Source organism: Jatropha curcas, chromosome 1 (assembly GCF_041381405.1).
Source record: "Jatropha curcas cultivar XTBG-Jc1 chromosome 1, XTBG_Jcur_1.0, whole genome shotgun sequence".
Classification (NCBI taxonomy): domain Eukaryota; kingdom Viridiplantae; phylum Streptophyta; class Magnoliopsida; order Malpighiales; family Euphorbiaceae; genus Jatropha; species Jatropha curcas.
Genome location: NC_143151.1, coordinates 31,143,026 through 31,168,139, shown reverse-complemented (window position 1 = coordinate 31,168,139; position 25,114 = coordinate 31,143,026). Strand labels below are relative to the sequence as shown.

Genomic DNA, 25,114 nt, shown 5'->3' with positions numbered 1-25,114 from the left:
TTTTGATTCTGTCAATGTTTGTTTATTCCGACTTATTGTTACTGTGCAGATAACACCATGGCAAGACCTTTGTCAAATATGCTCTTGAAAGGCATTGCAGGTCTCTCTGCATCGCGGTCTAGCAGAATTGTAAGAACCAGGAATGGATTATGTGCTCAAGTTCTGCAAATTAACTACAATAGTGTTTTTTTTTTTTGAAAAATGACGATTGAAGTAATGCATATGCAGAGTTCATATGAAGGCATTGATGAGTTTGCTTAAATAATGAAGCTTATGATGCTTTTAGTTTGACACTAAAGTTTCCCTAAAAGAATATGAAGTAATTTTGTATGCTTAATAGCACATAGAGGAAAAGGTTATTAGTAAGTATCTGAGAGTAATGCTAGTAAGAACATGCAAGACTACTCTAGAATTAGGAACTATTGTCTTGGAGCTGTGGCTCAAAATTTGAACTTAAATTTCAAGATTTCAAATTTACACTAGATGAATTATAAGTTAAGAGTTTTCAAAGTCTTTTTATACTCGAACAATGGAAGAAAACAAAGATTGCTTTTCACATGATTGTACATTGGAGTCAAATTTCTGGTGAAATGGGAACCAATTTAATAAGATTGCATAGAATTGAAAGATGTTTAAGACTGTGGTTAAGCCTAATTCGTACTTCCTACACATGATATATTGATCTCCAATGACCATACTTATTTTTAATTACTTAAAAAGATTCTGAAATTGGGATACTTCAATTTGAGAGGTGGTGGTGGTGGTAATTGTGTGAACATTTGTATTATCAGCAAGAAATACAAGGTTAAATATCAATGGATCCTTGATTTCAGACTGGGCTGGATAAGAGACGAAAGGCCAATGAGCTTTGTAATCAATTGTAATAATGTGTTCTATGTGTAATGTCTAGTTCACTGTACTCTGAAATAAGAGCTTCTCCAAGTGGTCACGTAGCCATCACTTTGTGTTTGAAATTATAAAGTGAGGGCATATGAATTGATACTACACTTGGTTCCTTTTTATCTTGCATATTTTTGAGGATTATAGCCATAATATCAGCCATGTTTTGATATGAATCATTTGTAGGTGTCCGGATCCTTTTACTACAATGGAATGCGCTACTCTACTACTGTGCCCAATGATCCTGACACACATGAAGATTTTCAACCAAATATTAAGACTGAGAGTTCTGGAGTATCTTTGAATGATATTGTTGAACAGGTGAATATGTACTTTGAAGACGTGTTTTGTCCTTGTTACTTTTCAATAGCCAATGGGAGTTTTTTATTTTTTAACCTCTTAGCTTACATGTTTACTTCTTGGTGTAGGATGTCAAGGACAATCCTGTGATGATTTACATGAAAGGGGTGCCTGATTATCCTCAATGTGGATTCAGTGCCCTGGCAGTAAGGGTATTAAAACAATACAGTAAGCGTGTAATTATTGTTTTGGCAATCTGGATTTGTTGTTTCCTTGATAGTTTCATGTATTGATGAATTTATATATTTATAAAAACATATTACAAATGATCATGAGCTGAATCCTTTCGGCTAGTAGTCCAGAGAGAATAGAAAAAGATGGATTATAGAGAGGGTGAGAATTGAAGACAGCATTAGAAGTAGTTCTCTTGAAAAGTTGGAAGGATGCCCTAAGATCTCTTGATATGTAAGACATTCAAAGGAAAATAAAACATTCTTTGCAGGATGAAAAATGATGCTCCAATTTTGGTATAAAAGAGAATGCAATCCTTGAAGAAGTAACCAAGTATGAGCACAAATCTCAACCTTTTGAGCAAATATCTGTTATTCTATGGCATAAACAATTGTAGGTTTCCTTGTAATTGTAATACTAACAATAAAAAAGCAATGCATCTGCAAGAGAAAGCGAGAAAATATTGGAAATAAATTAGGCTATAAAAAAAATTTTAAAAATTGTTATTAAATCACTTACATATTGCTTAATAGCATTAAAATTAATAATCTGTGGCTCTAAGGTGATAAGCTTTTGATGGAATAAAAAACAAGGTGCTAGTTTTCAGTAGTTAAGCAACGAAGGATGCATATTTACACAAATAAAAATTTCACTTTGGTAAATGTAGTTAGACTTATAAAACTATAGTTACAATTTATAGAGGTGTGCAATTTATTTCTCGAGATCAAACTTGGGAGGCCCAAAATTGATGTAGGGGGCTAGACTATTGCATAGTGAAATTGAGGGAAATGTGTGAGGGCTCCTTCCCTTCTTGTAGTTACTTTGTAATGTTCACTTTGCATTCTTACGTACTTTAGATGCATTTGTCAAATGATCTCATTACTACTCCTGTTTGAACAAAATTGCTTTTTATAGAAATTCTGCAATCTTTCTTTGTTCTTTCAATATCAGAATGGTGGCCTCTGTTTATTAGCTCTTGCCTGTTTTAATTTTAACTTTGCATACAGATGTATGGCTATTATAGTATTCTTACAACGGTATGGCCTTTGTAGATGTTCCTTTGAGTGCAAGAAATATTTTGGAGAACCCTGAGTTGAAAAGTGCTGTAAAATCCTTCAGGTCAGTTACCTCAGCAGTCTTGTCGGACTCTACACTTGGAACTGTTGTGATATTATTATGACAATGATTTTGATATCATACATTCTGAATGACTAGTTCAAGAGAAAATAATGTGTGTATTTATCTGCTGGTATCTCAAATCCCACATTTCTGTGCAGCCATTGGCCGACTTTTCCGCAGATATTCATAAAGGGAGAATTTATTGGTGGATCTGATATAATTTTGGACCTGCATCAGGTTAGTTCGCCTACTTCAAAAAATGTATTTTCTCTTTGATCATCATAAAATATGCAACTCACTGATCTGATTCTTTGTCCTTGGCAGAAAGGGGAATTGAAAGAAAAACTGCAAGATCTTGCAGCCAATGAGAAATCCGAGTAGTTAATCTTCTTGAATTAAGAGTGAGTAGGTTGTTATGAGCTTTTTATGAGATACATGTTTACCTGAGCTTTGTTCAACAGAAAAGATCGAACAGTTAATTTACTATTTACATTGTTTAATATTAATAATGTAGACTCGGTTCTCTCAAAAAAGAGAGAGAATTTTTGTATGTGAAGTAAATTTGTTTACAGCTATCCATTGTCACGAAAGTATTTGCAAAGGGCATTTCCTATTTTGTGGTCCTTGTTATTCCAATGGTTAATCGTGATTAGCAAGGAGATAATCGTTAATTTTACTTCCATGGGACCCTGGTAATTTTACATCCACTACAAAAGTTTGTCTTCACATGACAAAGTTTCCTTTTTGATGCCTATGGAGGATGGCTCATGTATGGTGTTGTACTGCACTTGCATTTTGTAAATTTCTCTCTTTTGGACAAGAGTTGAAAGATTAAGGCTTAATAACCAAATAATCTACATCTTTACAAAAATTCTACAATTGTATTCAAATATTTCAAACCAAATTATTCTATCGTAATTTCATAATTTATTCACAATTTTATCCGCTTGGCTTTCACAAATAGACCATGATTAATTTGAGTAACGGTTGTGTGAAAAAGTAGCAGATGTAAAAGTTCCATAAATATAATAAAATCATCACCTAATAAATAGTTAACATTTTATTTATAAACTTAAAAATAAAAAACAACTATTTATAATAAGTCAAAAACATAAAATAAAGAATTTTACTTGAATAGAAATTAAAACTATGGATTCACTCTTGGATTTAGGTTTCTTCTTTCATTTATATCTTTTAATTTTTAAATTTAAGTATAAATAATTATATAATTTATACTTAAAATTTCCAATTTGAAATTGTAATTAATAAATTTATTTAGTAACTTTATAAAATTTTTTAAAATTGTTCTTAGTATGCAACTAAATTGTCTGAAAAGTGTTGGGGACATGGTACAATGCCAATACGTTAAAAACAAATATGGAGATTTTTTCTAGTAGATCAGAGATTTAAGTATTAATTGTTTTCGGAGAAATTAAGCAAATTGTGAAACCACCTAAAATTAAAAAGATTACTCAAACTGAAACGAAAATCACATACGTTATTTTGACAAAGAAGGAAAAAAAAAAAAAAAAAAAAAAAACAAAGGCAACCCAGAAATATAAGGTTTTTCTTTCCTTTCTGCAGAAAGAGGGAAAGAATTCATACTATCAAAATTTCCTTCTTATCCTTCGCATACAGCAACAATGTATATTATACATGAAATGTATATCATATGGATATTTCCCAAAACAAAATGGCTTTAACAAGACCTATCGCGATATGAGCAATCAAAAACTCGATCATGTGATTCACAGTGACTTGCAGCACTTGGTCTAAGGATGATAAACAAAAAATTATCATACAGGAGAAAGCAAGTGCCTTTCACTTGCCAATGCTTGAGCGATCCCAAACAACCGTACACATCAAAAACCAGATGTGAAGATTACCCTTTAATCAATAACAGTGTCCATCATTTGTTGCTACCCGTACAACATAAGTATCGAAGCATGTACTCATTAGAAGAACAAGTATCTGCTAAATCCTGATGTATTCCGGTAATTGCCTTCTGCAAAGATTTTAAAGAAGGAAGAAGATTTCTGGAATTCTGTTGAATAGAGTTACCGTGAGCTTTGCACAGCTCCTGTTGCAAAACAAACCGCAATCCACAAATTAGATTCAGACATCAGTAACAGTTCTAACGTTAAAGCTGAAAAATGCAGAAAAGTACCTGAGACCATCGAAGTATAAACTCCAAATGTGGACAGCCTTCCAACAGATCAGCAAGTGCCTCTATTAATCTTTGCAGATATCTGAAAGGAATTGAGGCGGCAACAGCTGGTATATCTATTGGATTGACAGCAAAAATGCATTTTTTTATTAGCGAATCTTCGTTCAAACGAAGGCTGAGAATTAAAGCTCTGTTCGGTTGATCCTCATCTAGTGCTTCATCGACTGCCTGTGCAACAATGTGGCCATCAGAACAAAACAAAATCAGCAAAAAGCTAACTGCTGCTGTTCCTGAACAAATGCATCTGACAAGAGGCTCTAAAAAGATTAAAAGTTGTTTTTCAAAATTTTCAACAAGTTGTTTATGGAGAATACCTATAACAAAAATTTGGACTACCAATCCATATGCAACCTAGACTCTATCGAAGCATCAGCATTGCATCAAAGAATTACCTCTGGTGTTACATCTATGTCAAGATCAGTGGGATCAAAGATAAAGGATTCATCAATTGAATAAACTAGAACCCCTTCTGTTGTCGCTGAAGAAAAGCTCCGGCCAGTGGGTGCAATTCTCAGACATTTTGTTCGAATAATAGGCCTTCCATGATTGGGCATGGATCCTGGTAAATCATAACCCAATTTTCCTCGAACTTGTTTATCCACACCTTCTTCTGTATCAGTGTCATCATCGTCAATTAAATCGAGTGGACCAGCATCTGTCATTTTCTTTGAGTTCAAGAAGTCGAGCACTCCATCTAGTGATAGATTATGGGTTATCTGAAAGCGACGCAAAAGAACCTGGAGACAACATGCAATATAATAGTTCAGTGCTTCCACATTAAAGAAGATATATACTGCAGGCACAGTAAACCAAGTGCAACAGACAAATACAAATTGGAAGAATCAATAAGGCACACAATGAACGGAAGGAACTCGTCAGGAAACTCTTTCCCTCTTCTGCTTTTCAAGCATGGTCAAAGTTGGGGGAACAAAAGAAAAAAATTCCCTCCGCATGAAATTGTCACTGCTTTATAGCGTATACAAATAATTAAGGCTATGAAGTTGTCATGTGGAAAAAGTATCAAAGTTCACAATAAGAAGAGAATTTTTGAGAAGAATGAGAATCTTGATGTTGCAACCTGTTCCTTTTTTTTTTTTTGAAAGTTGGGAATAGCCATTAGATGTCTCATCAAACATTTGTATCACATTGTGTTTAAACTCAAAGAGCAGTTGATGCCATTTTTTTTATAAAAAAAAAAAAATGAAAAGCAGATAGAGATTTCACAGAAGAGTCCAAACTGAAATGTGATTCCTTCAGTTAACAAAAGGACGCAAGCAAGTTCATTACCAAAGTAAGTCAGTTTTTACTAGCTGGCACTGCAAATTAATCTTGTCAACCATAAGACCTTGAGTGGTACTACGCCACCTTGAGTATCTCAATTCCAAAGATCCCACATTCAACTAATCCCTAAAAGACCCAAAGAACCACAAAATGATACTAGACCATTTTGGATTTTTATGGAAACCAAAGAAACCCCCTTTTGATCTCACTATCAAGCGCCAATGCAGAAAGAACAAGCCACAAATGAAAGATGCCAAACAAAGCATAGCATAAATCTAAAACCACACAATGAGGCAGAAATTCACACAGATCTTGCACATTTTGACAATGGTTAGAAAAAGCAATGGTTATGGAGTTTTATAGTTCAAAATGCTACCCAACAAATTTTGGTGGATGGATGATTATTAAATAGCATCAACATATTTAGAACAGTAAAGAACAATAATCAATGCATAGATATATATTAGATTATCATTTAGTAACATACAAAAATGAAACGAGTACTAAAAACCAGTTTCCGAAATTCACACAGATCTTGCACATTTTGACAATGGTTAGAAAAAGCAATGGTTATGGAGTTTTATAGTTCAAAATGCTACCCAACAAATTTTGGTGGATGGATGATTATTAAATAGCATCAACATATTTAGGAACAGTAAAGAACAATAATCAATGCATAGATATATATTAGATTATCATTTAGTAACATCCAAAAATGAAACCAGTACTAAAAACCAGTTTCCGAATATTGACACATTTCCAACATTATTTAGATTTTCATGATCTCACTACCTCAAAGAAAGAGTCTCATCCAAATTTAGGGGTGGGAACTTGGACACTTCGGTTCAGATCAAACCAAGGCAAACCGAATAATCAATTTTTTTTAATAGGAATCAGACTGAACCAAAATTGTTTACAGAACCAGTTTGTTCATCTTTCATTTTTCCATTGATTTTTCAAAGATTTTTAAGAACCAAGCCAAACGATATTATTTTTGGCTTTTTCCTACAAAAAACAAAACTTAATCCAAGAGTTTAAAAAGCAAGCTGAACTGAACCAGTTGGTTCGGTTTGACATGTTTAACCGAATTGCACCTAGCTCTATCCAAATTATATAGTCTAATTTTCTCCAATAACTATCTTTACATATGATATACAGGTCAGGTCAACAATGAATGATTTTAATAATAAAAAAGAAAATACATATGTGTATATATATAACGTGAAAGTGTAGGCATGAGTAAGTGAACAAACCTGATCAGCAATGTCATACATACATATGTATTTGCTACTTCCACCAGCTAGTATGTAACTCCCATCAGCAGAATAGCATAAAGTTGTGAAGCACTTTCCTGCAGTTGAATTTGCTGCTGATCTACGATCAGTCATGAGGCGCCCCCCAGCAATATCCCTACGGCCCTCAATGGTGAACATTAACAAGCCATTGATAGGGTCCCAGAAATGAATCTGCCCATCTAATGTGCTGCAAGCCAATTGCCTTCCATCTGGGCGATAAACCACCGTAAGAACATCATGCGTATGAGTGAATGTTTCAACAGCACCTTTTCCTTCAAATACGTCCCATAAACGAACAGTTTTGTCCCATGATGATGATGCTAATATGGCCTATAGACAACACAGGGCAGTCTATTAGTTCCGCGAATCAATTGTCAACAAAAACTTGAGTTGTGAAACCTAAAAAATGCATTCATTTGCTTGATTGGTGCTACTAAGTATATCCATGAATAAGCATCATAATTAAGTAAAATAAAAGAAGAGGGTTTAACTGATAAAAGTTCATGCAAAAAATTTACTTCAGATGATGATTATGAGTAGAATAAATTACAATTAATATAATGAATTAGAACATGGAAAACAATAGAACACGAGCAATGTCCAGACACAACTCACATTCGTAGGAGAAAATGTCAATCCATGCACAGGACCTTCATGACCACTAAGAACATCCAACAATCGGCCAGTCTTCATTGACCAAACAAATATCTAAACATATGGAAATTAAGCAAAATGTCAGGATAAGAAATCAAAGAGAGAATGTTGGTTTCAAATTCAACAATGGGCATAAGAAAAGCACCTCAAAAGAATCTAAAGTTCCTGCACATATTACTTCACCGCTTTGATCAGCAGCCAATGAAACAAATTGTCTTGAAGAGGGGGTGGTAAATGTCCTAAAATTTCGATATCGAAATAAATCCCAAGCACGAACTGTCCCATCCAAAGATGCACTCAACAGAGAATGGTTATTAGCCATAAATTGGAGTGCAGTAACTGCATTTGTGTGCTCTGAGAATGTTACAAAGCAAAAGCCTGAGGAAACAGTCCATACCTGCAACAGATAACAAAATATAAGAATCAGAAAGGAACTTTCATGATATTTATTTGCATATTATCTCCTAAATCACAATTTCCAACATAATGCATAATGGTATAACTTCACATAGACCAAAGGCAAAGCCACAATACAGACAAGAAACACCAAATTGGATTGTTATGACCTTAAAAAGGCCAGAATTGCCGTCGTAACTGCTTATGGTTTAAAAATAAATGGCGAAGAGTGCAGAACCATGAGTCCATAGAATATGAAAATTTCAGTGTCCATAGAAAAAGAAAGTGCGCAGAACCATGAGTCCATAGAAAATGAAAATTTCAGTGTCCAGCAGCTAAAGTGCACATTACAAAGAAGTGCAAAACCCTTCTATATACTGTTTAAGCAGCTGGAGAATCAACTCAACATAATATCCATAACAGAAACAGGTATCTACCAACTATGCATACTTACATTAAAATATAGAGGAACCTTTAACACAATAATATTTGTTGAGCCAACTGAAATATGTGCATTTGTTTCTTTTGCACAAGGGAAGCATGCAACAGGTTAAACAGCACAGAAGAATCCCTAACAATACAACCACTTTGAGCATTTCAATAAATCATCGAACATAAGCAACATGCATCAACCAAATAACCATAATTTCCACAAATCATTAAAAAAAGTACCAAATTCCCATTTTACCTTCACTTTGTTATCATCTGCCCCAGTAGCCAACAACTGTGAATCTGGAGAGTAAGCCAAGCAATTCACATCAAAGTAATGCCCTTGTTGTTTCAATATATAACTTTCTGATCGCCATTCCCAAACAAGCAATTGCCCCAACTTTGCACAACCAAATGTTAGCCAATTCCCAGTCTCATTAAATACTGCAGTGGTGATCTTTTCCCTTGAAATTGACATCAAATGAATGCAAATAAAATCTGGCATTTGGTATAAGCCAAAAACACCGTTAGAAAATCCCACTACCACCATATCAAGCAACCTATGGTAATCACAGGCAGTCAATTTTGTTTGAGATTGCATAAACCCATCTTTCCTTAACAGCTCCCACTTCCCTTTATGCAAATAACTGTTTAGATCCGAATTAGCATCTTTCCCCTCAAATTCCTTTCTTTTCTTCACATCAATCCCATTTGCACCATCCAAATTTCTTTCACCATCCTGCTCTGGTGTTCCTGATGAGGAAGGCTTTGAATCTTGCTCATCATCTTCATTTAATTTACCATCAGTGCCACTGTAGCTCCAACTAAAAATGTATCCATCACGAGCAATTGTATATATCTTATTAACATTATTTGTTTTCTTATCATAACCAAAGAAACAACCAACAACTGCATCTCTATGCCCTAAAAACAAAAATGGCTTGTTCAAAATCCCTTGCAATTTCTTAACGCAAAAAAGTCTTGCCGTCAAATCCTTCGATCCCACTAACAGATACTTACAATCTAAGCTCCAATCCAAAGCCGTAACTGTATCCTCACAGTCCGCAAGAGTCCTAACCAACTCGAAAGCAAAATATTCCCTTTTGAACCCCGGAGACCGCCATATTTGGACCAATTTTCCGGCTGCAACCGCAATGTACTTGCCGTCGGGGCTGAATCTGAGAGCATTGACAGTTTTTTTGAAAGTTATACGGTGGAGAACCGCACGGCGAGGAATATTGATAAAGTGGCATCGGTTGTTCTCGTCGACAGTAAGTAAAAAGGTCCCATCAGGGGAGACGGCAAGACGGCGGATATTGGAGGATGACTGTACAGGGAGAGTTATGGTTTGCGACTTTACGAGGTCGGTGATGGAAACACGATTACCAACCGGTGAGATTAATTGGGTATTTTGAGTGATTACAGCGTTTCCACCTCTGTAAGGAGCTCCTAGCAAATTCTGAAATCTATAATTCATTTTTAACAAACCACACAATAGTACACCCTCTATGGCACTACGTTTGGATTCCGAGAAAGTGAAAGAAAGAAAGAGCAAATGAAAAATTAGGTAAAGAGGTTTTTCTATGGTGTAACGCTCCAAACTTTAGTTTATGGGTAGAAGTATATAGCAGAAAGGTGAGGGCTTTGCCAGGGTTTATTCATTGTTAGGGTTAACTACCAGACAATCTGTCCTGTAACGGTAATTAGATTTTCTTCCGGCTTTCGTTTCAGCCCAATGGGCTATCGGATCAGCCCATTAGGCCCAGAAAATAGAAGGCAAGATAAAGATAAAATAATAAAAACAAGTAAATAAATAAATAACCTGCAACCTTCCCGCTCCATATGAGGTTTAAAAGAACATGCTTCTTAACTAAAAGCACCATTTATGAAGGGAATTAGGACCCAATATCTTCTCCTTCGAAACTTCATCTCTCTATCCATTTCTCCGATGTTGTTGTTGGTAGAAGCAAACCCTAGCACCTTTAGCTTTCTCAAACATGGACTCTCCTAAAGAGAATCGCATACCGCCTGCCTCGTCATCATCTCCGACGGTTCAAGTAAGTGTCCGGGTTTCCACAACCTCGTACACTTAACATTTGATGACTTTAATGAACATGTTCTGTTTTGGAATATAATTTTGTTGTTCCTGTTTGTTGTTTGGTTAATATGATTTTATCAGAACATCTTCTATTTATTTGTATGTGTTTGGTCACTGGCTCACTGAGGTCACTGAAAAGGTTTAAAATTTATATAATTCTGAAGTGGAAATGGAAAACTGATCGTAATGACGGAGCTTTCATGTTGATTGAATTGAATTCTAATTTTGTTTTGTGTTTGTTTGTTGTTTGGTTAGTACAATTTGATTGTATATTTTATCAGATCGTCTTCGTCCGTATGTGTTTGTTATCTGAGAAAATCGATTATAATTCTGAAGTAATTTATATAATTCTCAAATGGAAATGGAAATTTGATTGCAATGATTAAGCTTTTATATTGATAGAATTGAATTAATAAATTTATTTTCTGTTTGCTTGTTGTTTGGTTAGTACAGTTGACTGTATATTTGATCAGATATCTTCATCTGCACGGTCTGACTGAGAAAATTTGCTATATTTCTGAGGTGGAAATGTAAATTTGATGGTAATGATAAAATTTTTCATTGATTCAATTGAGTGTTGTGTGATTTTTGTTCTTTGAATTCGTAGGAATCTGCTTTATTCAATTACCTTACAAATCTGTCTCCTATAAAGTCAGTTAAGGGAGCAAGATATGTACAAAGGTTTTCACAAACTAACTTCTCTATTCCTCAACCTGTGTTCACATCACCCCGTGTAGGTCAACATCGGCAAACAAGTTTCATTAAAAGGTTTGAGAAAATAATTGAAGAGTTTGATATTAGTAAGTAGATCTGGTTTCTTTCAACTAAAAGTTTGACATTGACAGAGAGGAGATAGATCTAGCAGATTCTGATGTTTATGTACATGGTGATGATACCCATTTGAAATCTCAGCTGATTCACTGCTATCAAAAGGAAGACCAGTTAGTCAGTCCTTCTGAATATTTAGCTGATCCTGCTGAGATGGAAGAAAATACAAATTCAACTAGTCTGCAGGCACAACCACACAATGATAGGCCTAAGATCTTAGAGACTGGTTTCACAAGTCATGAAGATACTACTATCAAAAACGATGATCATGACAACTCCAATATGTTTCTAGTCCCTTTTTCTGGAGCACAACATCATGAGCAGTTTGCAGTTCAGGTGAATAAATGCATAGATTTTGATTTCCATACAATTAAATTGATGTGTTACTGTATGAATTTTGTTGAATTATGCATTATTGAATTGATTAATTATATTGTGAGTTTCTCGGAATACTGAGTTGCAGGCTGCAGATGGTCAAGATAGTAAAGATAGTGGTAATTATCTGTCGTTTCATCAACCCTTGCAGAGTGTTCAGGCATATAAGAATTCTGCTGAGAGTTCAAGATCAGTTCCAAGAGGATCTTCTAAGGTAAAAATTATAGCTTTTTTGTGATTCTGATTCGTCATTGTTTGGATCATAATACCCTTGTTTCGAATGGTCTATAATAAAAATTTATAACACTTTTATATTGATGTTAGACTCAAGTTCTAATTCACTCTGTTGCACCAATAACGGAAAAAATTCTATGGAGTTGGGCAAATGATCTCAACTGTTTTGCAATGTAATATGCATTTCTTTATGTTATTTTTCTATCTTAGGAAATAATATTGTCAAAGAGTAGCTTTCCTCGTAATTTTCTATACAAGAGAAGCATGGAAAACTAGAAACTTGATTTTTTAATTTTTCACTGCTTCTTGCAAAAGAGTAATCTTTATATCCAAATGTATAGGAGGCTGATCAGCATCAACGTGGTATAAGACGCCATCTTCAATTTGGGGTCACCATACCCTGCAAGCACACTGACAATGACGCTCATGATAATGCCAATTTAAGCTTACCTGAACACGTCCCGAACTTTGAGAGTCTAGTTCCACATCAAATTGAACCAAGTGGGATCTTCGGCAGTTGGCTGGCAGGCAGTCATGCGCAGGCTATAACTTTCCTGTCCTCCTTCTGCCCATCTCAATCTTTAAGATCAGCTCAAAATTGTGTAAACCATGATATGTCTGCAGCTTGTACTCCATCTGTTTTAGGTTTGCCTTCAAGTAGTTTCACAATATCTGGGTCTGTGGGATCAGATTCAAAGACAAGCATGATATTGGCTTGTAATCTGCATGCACAAGAGGAGAAGCAAATGCCTAATAGGACCCATACTTCAGCAAACGACTTGGCTAGTATTTCAATCTCATCTGTTTCTGGGGAAATCCATGCTTGTATGGACGATGATCATCAGGAGAATCAAGCTGCTGCAACAGTAGGTTCTGCAACTTACACTATTAATTCTATAGAAATGGAACTTTAATGTGTTTCTCTCTGTTGGCATCATATGAACAGCAGCAGGTAGTTCCATATGAGGGAAGGATGATCACTTCACAAAATACTGACATGGTTGAAGAGTTATACCAAGCGAGCCCCAAACAAAGTAGGCAAGTCAACATTTAGTTCCTCTGATTCAAAAATTTTGATATTAATCAATTCTGACCTTTCTATTTGTGTACTCACTACAATGGTTTGCTATATTTCTAGAAAAAGAACAAAGCCCGTCGATGACAGTGAGGGTTGCCGACGTTGCAACTGTAAGAGGTCAAAATGCTTGAAACTGTAAGTAAATATTGTCATGCATCGAGAACATTAAAGACCTTGAAGATCTTCTTAATAGTTATTATTTGCTCAAAATAGCGTATGCTCTGGGGTATTTGGTCTATGGTAGAAACTGCCACTGCTCAATAATATCGGATATACTGCTACAAATAAGTTTGAGAGTTCTCTGAATTGTGCTTGTCCCATTATTTATGCTTGTCCCCTTATTGTCTAAATATGTTCAGAATTAAAAAATCCCTTCAACCGTTGCATTTTTATCAGTAATTTCTTTCAGATAACATAGAAAAGCAATTTGGCAGCCAGATAAACCTTCCCAATGAAAAAGGAAAACATACATTCAATATCACCTGATGAAACAGTGATTTTGAAAATAGCAGATCCCAACTCCCTGTTATTTTTGCACCATGCATTATATGTGATTTTTGTATTTATGCAGTTATTGTGAGTGCTTTGCAGCTGGAGTTTATTGTGTACGCAGTTGCACATGTGAAAACTGCTTCAACAGGCCCGAATATGAGGACACAGTTCTTGATACACGACAACAAATTCAAGCCCGTAATCCACTTGCCTTTGCTCCAAAAGTTGTTATACCTGGCATGAATTCTCCAGCAAACTTGCTGGTAATCTCCCTTCCTTAAGATATTCATCTTGTTCTTTGGCCTTAATTACTAGTATTATTAAGATGAGAATAATATACAGGAGGATGGGAACTGGACGACACCTTCATCAGCCAGGCACAAAAGAGGATGTAATTGCAAGAAATCAAAGTGTCTTAAAAAATATTGCGAATGTTATCAGGTTTGTAAAGATTATTAGCAATATTGCTGTGAGAATTCCTAAAATGTGCAGTTTTTTTATTGACTGCATTGCTATAAATTTCTAATGACTGACCAATATTTTGATAATTATTACTTTTTCTTCATCAAGATAGAAAAGCAATGAACCTTATCATTTCATATGTGAGTTAGGGATAGAGAGGCAATAAAATTTATCTTTTACCATTTCTGACTATGAACATTCTGCCCTATTTCAAGGCTAAAGTTGGATGCTCCAGTGGATGCCGGTGTGAAGGTTGTAATAATTCCTTTGGCAAAAAGACAGGTGAGAATTCACTCGTGGTATTTATTTAGCTAAAGTAAGCTTATTATCTACGAAGTAATTTTTCTAGCCATCAGATATGTAGTATATAAGATTTTTCTCTGAACACATTTGAAGCCTGTGAACCTCAAAGTTGCATGTTAAGTTGGTTATCTGTTGAAAAGCTCTCAGTTGGAAGCTAAATAATTTTTCTTCATCTCTAAGGTTGAAAGCTAAATGTTTTTTGTCCTTGAAAGTTGAAAGCAAACTCACTTTCCATGATGATGATAATGCAGAATCAATATACAGAAGTGCTGAAAAATGGGAGAATATATCTCATGAGCAGTTGGAAACTTTGGAGAGTCCTGATGGTTTTGTTAAAGCTGGGAGAGCTCATCAGGTCTCTTCAACATGGGAAGAACTAGCTGGTATGAGCCATATGACTCCAATGTTGCATCATCACTTAGGAGCAGTGGCTACTTCAGCTTTTCTGAATATAGGTGATGGTTCGAAGGCTTCTCAAACTCAAGCACGTCAGGGAAGCACACCCCAGTCATCAGCTGTTTACCTTCATTGTCATCATTCACCGTCCAGTCTTACACCAAAGTCATATGGAACCGAGGCCCTGACTGAGATAAGTTCAGACAGCCTTTTCTATAACATATTGAAGGAGGATGACACACCTGAGGCGCTCAAGTACACTTTTACCCCAACAAAGGCAGTGAAAGTTACTTCGCCAAATCAGAAACGGGTTTCTCCTCCACAAAATCGATCACAAGAGTTAAGATCAAGCTCTTCACAGGGATTGCAAAGTGGGCGCAAATTCATTTTGCCAGCTGTGCCATCTTTCCCTCCTCTAACTCCATATAGCAAGTTAAAAGATGAAAACCAACAAACAGATGGTGATAATCAAGATAATGCCAGCTGTCCATGAGTGGTCTAAGATAGTTTCAATTATTTGGAATTGCATTGCATTTTTCGCAGATTCTGGGCCTATTTTGTTGAAGGCAGACAGGCAGCGAGTTGCATGCTGCTTTTCCCAGGATATATTCCAAGAAACTGCTGATAGAGCCTGTCATTATCTCCAGGATATCTTGGAAGCATTACTTCCAGCAATGCTGCAAAATTTTGGCCTTTTTTTACCAGTACAGGGTTAGGTTAAAGATGTTGGCAGTTCAGTGAGAGTGCATATGTAATTTAATTACCAATTGCAGTTCAGAGTTTATAGTTTCAAGCAATTTGCAGTTCCTGTTGATCGCGCTGTAAACATGGAAAATATTATTCTCTCTGTTAGTTGCTCTACACCGGTACTAGTTATTGTGAACAGTATATACGAATGAATGCAGCACATTAGTGCTGTTTCTTCTCTCTAGTTCTCACTCTGTCCATCTTTTTTAATAAAAATCATAACAAAATCAAGTATGATGGCCAAATCCAAACGCTTTCCTTTTCTTTTTTGCATTTAACTTTTCGATGCCAGTAAACTTCAACAAGAGAGGTTCAGGCCATATTTTGGGAATTTCTAGAGTAAGCACCGTCCTTAAGACTTGTTTTGTATTCCAAGCAGGCTGCCTGGCTTGAAGAGCAATTTTTAATTGATATCTCGGAATTTGAAGGCAACCCAACTTGCACTCTATGTACAGAGACAGAGAGTGATGCTGAACAAAACTAGTCGATTGAACATTAAAGTAATACAAAATGCTCCACGAGCAGAATTGACTAGAATCTCTACTGCTAAATTCTAACAGCCAAATAAATAAAATCACATCCAAAGCTTTATTTTTCAGGACAGGAAAGAAGCTAAAAGGGAATTAGGAAAGTTAATTTATCTATACCATATACCCATACTATGTACTACCTACTTGTACAAATCCGTTTCTTTCCCTTTCCATGTTATTATTCCCTGTTCTTACTCCTTACTAGCTCTGACTACAAGTTGATTCTGTGATCTGATTATGAGCGCGATCCCTCAAGGCCCAGTTTTGCTGTGAGCCAATTACGAACCTCGTCCATTTCTCTAGGAACTGTGTAATGCCCAAGTCTGCATAGACAAAGACACATGGAAATTGCTTTAACATTTTCGCAATCATTAGTTAAATTCTGATTTAAGAAGCAGCTGAATTTACCCATCATATGGTTTGAATGTGAGATGTCGAAAGCCTGCTGTATTTAAGAAGTGGGCAGATCTCTCTCCATAGTTATAAGGAACTACATCATCACCTGCATCAGGTTAATAAGAGTGTTATATATCGCATAAAGACTGAACTAGAATCAAAGTTGCATATCCTACAGAGTGTAATGCTGCTTAGCTGGCAAGTCATATGTTGTGAATTGTCTTTAATAAAATTAACAGAACTAATTGGTTCACCAAGGTGAAAGCATAGGGTCAATTTCTAGGCAGTTGCACTCTCCAAGGAGGTTATATAAAGCAGATATTGGGGCTGAATCAACATAATCCTTCCTAATGTTGATTAATGATCAGATCCTTAATTGGTGGTGAAAATATGATCAGGCATTTCCTCTATATTGTAATACCATTCAATCCATATTGTTCAACTCAGCTTAAAGATTATTCATAGTATCTGGATCACCAGAGGACTCGATGAATAGTCAAGCCGCCATGAACTGTGAGGCATTAAGACGATACTGTTACGCAAGAAGGGCACGGGATGAACTTAATAAATTATCATCCAGAATTTTAAGTGCTTCTGCCCGTTATATTATAAATATGGTCTGTGTCTTATTTACAATTCTCTGAAAAAAACAATTGAAGAAAAATTTTAGAGACACGTACATGTTCCATGACAAAGCAAAATTGGCAATGATGCAGCACGTCTTGCAGCATCGTGTGATCCTTCTATTTTGTTCCTTAAGTTCCTGCATGGTAACAAGATATTGGCATTTGTTATCATTAATATTTATTTAGCTTAACCGATAAAGAAATCGCTGGTGAAAGCCATCAAGGGATACTTTTATTGTCATCAAGTCACAGTGATTTCTGAAATTGACATGTGATTTACAAAACTTCTGAGACTAACATGTTTCAAGCAAGTATAAAGAAGGAAAGCTTGACAAGGTCATACCTTGAACCTGGAAGCCAGCCACTTAGTGCAACAACAGCCCTGAGGTTGATAGGGTACAAATTGCCATTTCCATATCGTCCCATAGCCGCACAAGTTGCAGAGTAAATTGCTGTTGCAGCACCCATGCTGAAGCCTCCAATACCAACTTTAACTGTTAAAAAATTATAAGATGCGTTAAGTTTCCACTTATTTAATCAGTTGATATGGTCAGATATTTATGTCTCGCATAAACTAGATAACTCTTTAAGCCAATAGCTAACTACAGATATTTATGTCTCGCATAAACTAGATAACTCTAGAAGCTCATATCAAAAATTAAACTTCAGTCCCTAATTATAAACTGGTAATGACTAAAAAAAATAATTTGATACTTGTGAATTGAAAGTTAATTATCCCTTAACATTTATGGTGCAATAAATATACAAAATAAAATCTAACAACAGGGGAAAATTATTGCAAGTGATAAAGTGTTTGGAAAAAGTTGAGCCTTGAAAGTACCATCAGTAGGCTCTGTTGAAAGTAAATTTGCAATATGTGCTGCTGAGGCATCTAAACCTTCCCAGTCATCTGGACTATTCTCTGAGATCTCACCCACATCAAACCCTGCATTTATACAAGCATTTTATGTGATTCCTATCAGGACAAGAGCAGTGAAAATGTATTGTATTAGTAAGCAGAGGTAATGGAAAGCAGTCTCACATGCAGTGCAAGGAAATCCACCAAGCAGTGCCACAGGACGAGTAGGAGCAGTTGGGCAAATCCATTTAATCTGCATCATAGATTTGAACAGAAGCATAAAAATCTATAGAAGAAAAAAAGAACATCAACAGAGGCTCCTGACCCTTGGGGATGAAGTCATAACAAATGCATAAGATAGAAAACAATTGGAGTTCTGCATCCTTACATTTGGAAGAGGAAGGCTTTCCAGGAGCTGGGACCAGCTGCAACCAACCAGAGGATAGAATGAGAAACATGTCAGGCTTGAACTTATATTTCCAACATTAATCATAAACGAGACTATAAACTGATACTCTATCTGACAAACATGCGAATTCCATTGCAGATGGAGCGCTTGTAAGTTGACAAACAATATATTTCACAAAAATATTGGGACTCTAGAATTTATGCAAAAGCAGCATCCATAAGAATGCCAAAACAATTATCAGAAAAATGCCGTTTGCATTAACTGCATTATCATCTTATTTTAGACTTCAGAAGAAAAAAAAGATGTTTAGAGATAATCCATATTTAGTTGTATATATTATTCATAAATATCCTCACAAGCACCATGAGAGATTGTTCATTCTGCAGAATTAAGTGAACTAGTGATCCCTATTCGTGAATATGGCATATACTCATCACAGTGAAAATCTATTCAAATTGAACTTTGCATCCAGTAAGACAATATTCAGAAAACTCTATATATTTTATATTTCATGTTATAGCCGCTTTTCCCATAGAGTTGATTCCAATGAGAATCTCAGTGAAAAGGAGCTCAACATAAAAAAGAAGGGAGCAAAAGAGAGAAAAAAAAAAAAAAAAAAAAAAAACAGAAAAGAAAAAAGAAGACATTGCATGGACCCCCTCCAATAAAGAACATGCTAATGTGTTGACATTTTGCAAATCCTTTCCCTTTTTCTTCTCCTTGGATCCAGAAGTCCACCATTCCAACCCAAGAATTTGTACTTAGTACAAAAGGAAGAGAATAAAATTGGCAAGTTTATGAACAAATATCAGAAGCCGACATTAATCTTTTGGTTCCCACTAGCCCAATTACACTGTTTATCAGATGAAGTTCACAGAGTTACATTATTCATTCAGTTTCCACTAGCCCAATTACACTGTTTATCAGATGAAGTTGCAGAAACAATTACCAGAAGTTTGGTCAAAATACTCCAATTATATGTATTTCATTATAAAGAACAAATTATATGCAACTCAATTCAAATGTAAAGAAGAAAATTTTTTGCTTTACTTCCATACAGGAAGAGATTTGGAATCTAAAACAAAGATTTGGATGAACAAGAGCTATGCAATAAACGAAAATTACGCATAAAACAAATAGCTGCAATACCTTGACCCATTGTCACCAAGACCGTGTAACCAGACTATAGTGGCTTGATGTTTCCCCTTAGGCCTCACCACATAAGTCCTTCCAAACTCAAAAGTTCTTCTGACAGTTCTACTACCTAAAAATTGGAGCAATAAAGTCATTTTTCAAATTATATTAAGAGTTATATCTCGTATATGAACAGAAGTCACTTGAAATGGTCGGAGGAGGGAAAAGAAAATTCATTTTGTTAGATTGTTTAAATTGAAATACAGAAAACAACTAATTAAGACCCACTAAAAGATGTTTATAATTAATAACAGCAATCCATAAGAAAGACCATAAAAAAGTTTGAAAAGAAACAAACCAGAACCCATAGAAGGATGTTGTTGGTAGCTCATTTTGGTGAAGGAACTAAACACTCCACCTATGGCAATAAATGAGTGAAGAGGAGCTAAGCTGCTGCAATGAAGAAAACCCAGAAAGATAGTATCTATTTATAGTGTGAAAAAGGAATAAAGCAGGTGAATTTGCATATCCTTCACTAGTAATTAATATATAGTGTGTACACCAGCTATATATGGGTGACTAAAACCAAACAAAAACTCAAAAAGGAAGAAGCATCCATCAAAAGCAGAGGGTAAAAAAGACAAGGACAAAAAAAAGCAGAAAATCTTTTCAAGAACAGAGAGAATCAAAGCAGAAAAGAGCACAATCATCCATTCTTGAGCCACCCAGCTAGGAAAGATAGCAGGGTCTGAGATATGCAACATAGAGAGAATCTATGCTTGTGGGCAGTGGCAGAAAAAGAAAATAAAGCAAAATCCCAACTATCAACAACAAAAACAACAATCAAAGACAGCTCTCGAGAATATTACTGAAAACTAGAAAGAACAATACAGAGTCTGTGTATGAAAATATCTTTTCTTCAATCATTTGTTTAAGAATTTCTCATGATTGACAGATACCCCTTAACTACAAAGCCAAAATAAGTTTCAAGCCTCCAATTTTAACATTCACAAGCAAACAAATAAGCAAAATCTGATGTGATGGATGTACTCATGGACAGTAGGAAAATAACAAGAACTAGGGTTTTAGCAGGGTTTTGTTTTTCTTTTTTATTTTTTTCTTTTTCTTTAAAGTTGGTAAACGAATAATTTCCAAAATTGAATTTCAAGTGAAATTTTTAATATTATATATAATTTAAGTATTTTTTTTTATTAATTATATAAATATTCTTCTTACCACCGTTCTTTAAAAGAAATTCATTTTAATCCTCCTAAAACAAAAACAGGACTGGCATAATATATACAGAAAGATGATAAATAAACACATATTCACGAGATTAAAAAATATATATGTTTTAAGGGACTCGAGTCCTTTTTACTTTAATACATATTGTACTTTTAGTATTGTTAAATCCTGTAAGTCACACATTTATTTTAATATTCATATTTTTATATTATTTATATTTTATATCGTTGGTTTTATTATTATCTTATAGAACTCAACTTTCATTTTCTTACATACTTTACTGTTTTCCTCATTTTAAATTAATAGTTTAGATTTTTTTTTTTTCTTACTGGAAAAGCCTTTAAAATGATACAAAGACTAGTGTTTGTGAATGTATATAATTGGAATTTTAAATGAAATCTCAGATTTATTGGGTCATTGCCATGGATAAGATAATCTTTTCTTATGTTAAATACATATATTATATATTTTTTTTTTATGAGAAAAGGACAGGAGAAAAAGCATGAGAGCTTTTTTTCTCTCCTTCCATCCTCTCCCTTACTTTTTTGCTTGCCACTATACTTGTTTGGTTGCTGAGCTTAAGTCCCCACCAGTAAAAGTTTTGTTTGTTTATACTCATGAGGCTGGGGACACCGTAAGCACACAATAACTCCAAAACCGAGCTTCCCATGAAATGATTATCAATGTGACCAAATGAAATTTATATTCTTCCTTTTTATCTTTTTTTTCTTTCCCAAAAAAAATTTCTTATATGCAACCATTTCATCGCTGTAAACAGAATGATTTTATGAAATTCAATGAATTAAAATAACATTTTAGGCTATATAATAAAGTGTAGTCCGAAATTAACTCACTAAATTGGTGAAAACAACTATAGATGAAAGGAGTCATATTCGAGACTTCTCACTTTTCACACATGTTAAAAGATTAACTAGACTATCACTTATTGGTTAACTTCTTTCTTTGTTGAACTTTAAACTTTGATATGGATTAATAAATATTGAATTCCATTGTTACTTTAGCAAAATTTGCAAAAGCATTTTACAAATATAATTTAATTTCCCTCAAATTGCTAAAAGTATTTTAGAACCTAATTTGGTTTCATTCCATTCCATTCCATTCTTATAATATTATTTGTTAAATGCTTGAGGAATCTCTTTTTGGATGTCATTTCAATCAATATCACTTAGTACACAAAGAGTTTAATTTAATTAAACCCAAAATTTTAACTAAGAAGCAGAATTCTCCTTGTACCTACCACATTTTGCAATCTAAATTCAGCATCAAACACCTAAGAATAGTAAAAATTGGAATAAGACTTGATCTAAGGGTGATTGGTTGCTAAAATTTTTGTAATCCAAAGGCAGCAAGCACATATCCTATCTTGAGCAAGATAAGTTTTGATATGGGAGCCACTTTTAAATGTTTCCATACACTACAATACTGGAGTGGATGTCAAATTGTCAATAGCTCTAGCCCTCACATTAGGTCACCTACAAGATGCATCCCCCATAAAATTGTTCACTATAGAGATATTTTCTACCACAACTTTTTAAATAGTTTTTAACATTTTGATTTTGATCAGTCAAATTGTTAAATGTTGTTTTTTATAATGTTCGGTAACATAACATTTGAATTAACGTTTCGATATTAAGGTAGCGTGTTACTTCTAATGTTTAACTTTTATCGTTTTATGAAAAATTACTCAAACAGTTATATGCTACTAAAACAGATCCTACGAGTTGGAAATAAGCCAACTCACTCAAGATTTAACTTAGCTGAGAAAAAAATTTTCAATAAATTTGTTGAGTCAAATTCAGAATTAAGATTAAACTTGTAAATATATAATTTTTTTTTATTCAACTATAAACTGCGGAAATGAGCTGAGTGTAAATTCGAGCTCGATTTTAAAGTTTAAATCGAGTTTGAATATACTTTTAATTAGCTAAATTTATTATATATCAAATTCCACTAATTAAGATTGGAAGATCCACCAAGAAGGAAAGGGTTATTATGCTTTGAACCTAAATTAAAACTCTTATCAACAAAGAAAAAAATTGTACATTTCTATCCTAATTAACTTATCTCTTTGGTTATTAAACTTTAAACATATGCTACTTTCCCACTCAGTTTATATAATAGCTTCTCTACATGGGATTGAACAAAGTCAGACTCCACTGATTAACCAGTAATACATTTTTTTTTTTTTCCTTTTGAGAAACAATTAATTAACTGGTTGACTAGACACTTGGAACAATACTGCTGACATGGCAGAATGTGATTTGTTACTGTAGTAAATGATGGTATCAGATTTCCTTTGTGTAGGTCAAAAAATATTAGATTAATTATGGGCAATTTTCCCCTTCTATATAGGGAAAAAGTAATAGGGCAACTTTTACGTTTGTCAACTCCTTCCTTGTCCCACACTCAATGTGGGAGGAAGAATCAATATTAATTACAAAAAATTGGGATTATTATACTTAAACTTGTGGGCTTACAATTAATTAACAGTAGACAACATATGCTGTTGGCACTAGTTCATTGTGCATTCATTTAGGGTTTATTTGGCCAAAGTAGCTGTTTTGACAGCTGTTTGCAGTTTTAGAAGCATTTAGCTAGCTATTTGATTAATTTTTCATACAACTCTGAAAGTTAGTTCAAACGCTATGTTACAAAATACTATAAAAAAATACCATTTATTGTTTTGACTGGCTACTTAAAAAGTTATTGCGGAAAACAGAAATATAAATTACTAAGTTGGCAATTTCTACAAGGGGTAAATTCAATAAAAATAATAAAAGAAAAGAAAGATTACTTAATGCAACAAGTTGGAAACTTTATTCAAGTATTTAAAACTAGATTACTAATTAGTTGCTCATAAGCTGGCTTCCAAATGTAATAATAATATTATAAATTAAATTTATAATTAACTCCATATATAGGAGACATGAGGGTTCTAATTTCAAACTAGTGAATAAAGTGCATGGCCAAGGTGATAATTAAATAACTTGGAACTAGTTTAATGACTAGACATTTGTGAACCAAACCAAAATAGCTTATTAGGATTCCCTATTTCTTGAATTTTAATTAATTAGTATTTGATTGAAATATAAACTAATTAGTGAATGTGAATTAAAGAAGTAAAAATATTGTTGGATTAGGGAAAAATTAGGTTTTGTTTGTTTATTTATTTAGGAAAGCTATTTTGAATTATTTACAGGGTGGAAAGTATTCTTTGAAAGGGGGAAAAGATGAAATCTTGAAGCATAACTTGGTGGGATTTTGTGAGAAAGAGTACGGACATAGATTTTGTTCTGCTCCTCCAATTGGTTTAAATCTCTTGTTCCTAATATAAAGTGAATAAATGTGAATTTTTAAGTCCAAATTATGATTTTCCTACAAAAAAAAAAAAAAAAAAAAAAAAAAAAACTTTTTCATAAAGATAGGGAAAAAGAAGAAAAAGAAAAAGAGTGTGGCCAGCCAATGCATTGATGTAGAAAAGAAAGGTATTTTTAAGAAAAAAAGACAGAATTATACACATTCAAAAAAAAAAAAATTAATCTAATTTTCAGGTGAGTTTTTTCTTCTCGAATAATTGTATTAATTTAATTGTTAATTCTTTTATTCTTTTACTAATTCTTTTTTTTATATAGTCAAAAGCTGTAATCACTTTTAAACCGAGAAGCTTAAAGGTTTTTTTTACCATAACAGCAAAGTGTATTTTTTAGATCGAACTTGGATTCTTTGATTAATTCTTTAATTTGAAAGTGATACAATTATTTTAAAATGCGTAATTAATTATGTAAAAATTTTAATAAAAAAGTGATTTAGGAAAATAAGATCTAAATGTTTATAAAAAAACTTCATTCATTCCTATTTTCTTATGTTTAATGAAAAATAATTAGTCGAAGCATTTTGCTTCCTTCAGCCTTAATATTCCTTTATAATACGAAAGTAACATAACAGAATATATGTATACATTGAAACCAAACTTGGTAGGATTCACTTACTTCATCTGATAGATATATATATATATATATATATATATATATATATATATATATATATAT

At 34.0% G+C, this 25,114-nt stretch overlaps 4 protein-coding genes across 7 annotated transcripts; 2 read left to right on the top strand and 2 right to left on the bottom strand.

The window, feature by feature from the left end:
* Nucleotides 1–49: 49 nt before the first annotated feature.
* GRX4 (glutaredoxin 4) lies at nt 50–3,163 on the top strand (the record flags this gene model as incomplete). Its single annotated transcript, XM_012217845.4, is given in 6 exon segments — nt 50–129; nt 1,087–1,221; nt 1,329–1,428; nt 2,484–2,550; nt 2,709–2,787; nt 2,875–3,163. Coding segments are annotated over 6 exon segments (510 nt in total). The 3' UTR covers nt 2,932–3,163.
* A 946-nt stretch (nt 3,164–4,109) lies between these two features.
* On the bottom strand, nt 4,110–10,490 carry PWP2 (periodic tryptophan protein 2). Its single transcript, XM_012217846.4, has 7 exons — nt 9,092–10,490; nt 8,153–8,404; nt 7,969–8,061; nt 7,312–7,683; nt 5,170–5,514; nt 4,718–4,945; nt 4,110–4,630 (listed from the first exon to the last, which is right to left on the bottom strand). The coding sequence occupies exons 1-7, from the start codon at nt 10,307–10,309 to the stop codon at nt 4,460–4,462; spliced, it is 2,679 nt and encodes an 892-aa protein (XP_012073236.1). The 5' UTR covers nt 10,310–10,490; the 3' UTR covers nt 4,110–4,459.
* Nucleotides 10,491–10,650: 160 nt separating this feature from the next.
* Nucleotides 10,651–16,090, top strand: LOC105635061 (CRC domain-containing protein TSO1). Of its 4 annotated transcripts, none has more exons than XM_020679626.3 (11): nt 10,651–10,889; nt 11,538–11,698; nt 11,776–12,094; nt 12,222–12,347; nt 12,709–13,233; nt 13,314–13,405; nt 13,506–13,580; nt 14,017–14,200; nt 14,280–14,378; nt 14,622–14,681; nt 14,954–15,233. In XM_020679626.3, the coding sequence occupies exons 1-11, from the start codon at nt 10,830–10,832 to the stop codon at nt 15,080–15,082; spliced, it is 1,830 nt and encodes a 609-aa protein (XP_020535285.1). In that variant the 5' UTR covers nt 10,651–10,829; the 3' UTR covers nt 15,083–15,233. The 4 variants fall into 4 exon arrangements, with proteins under 4 accessions (XP_020535285.1, XP_020535283.1, XP_020535282.1 ...); XM_020679624.3 differs by having other exon boundaries at nt 10,653–10,889; nt 12,712–13,233; nt 14,615–14,681; nt 14,954–16,090; XM_020679623.3 differs by having other exon boundaries at nt 10,654–10,889; nt 13,317–13,405; nt 14,615–14,681; nt 14,954–16,090.
* Nucleotides 16,091–16,310: 220 nt separating this feature from the next.
* On the bottom strand, nt 16,311–20,834 carry LOC105634898 (alpha/beta-Hydrolases superfamily protein). The gene is made up of 9 exons (XM_089719547.1): nt 20,158–20,834; nt 19,815–19,929; nt 18,645–18,681; nt 18,440–18,509; nt 18,239–18,343; nt 17,741–17,891; nt 17,452–17,534; nt 16,784–16,877; nt 16,311–16,698 (listed from the first exon to the last, which is right to left on the bottom strand). The coding sequence occupies exons 1-9, from the start codon at nt 20,189–20,191 to the stop codon at nt 16,611–16,613; spliced, it is 777 nt and encodes a 258-aa protein (XP_089575673.1). The 5' UTR covers nt 20,192–20,834; the 3' UTR covers nt 16,311–16,610.
* Between the last annotated feature and the right edge of the window lie 4,280 nt (nt 20,835–25,114).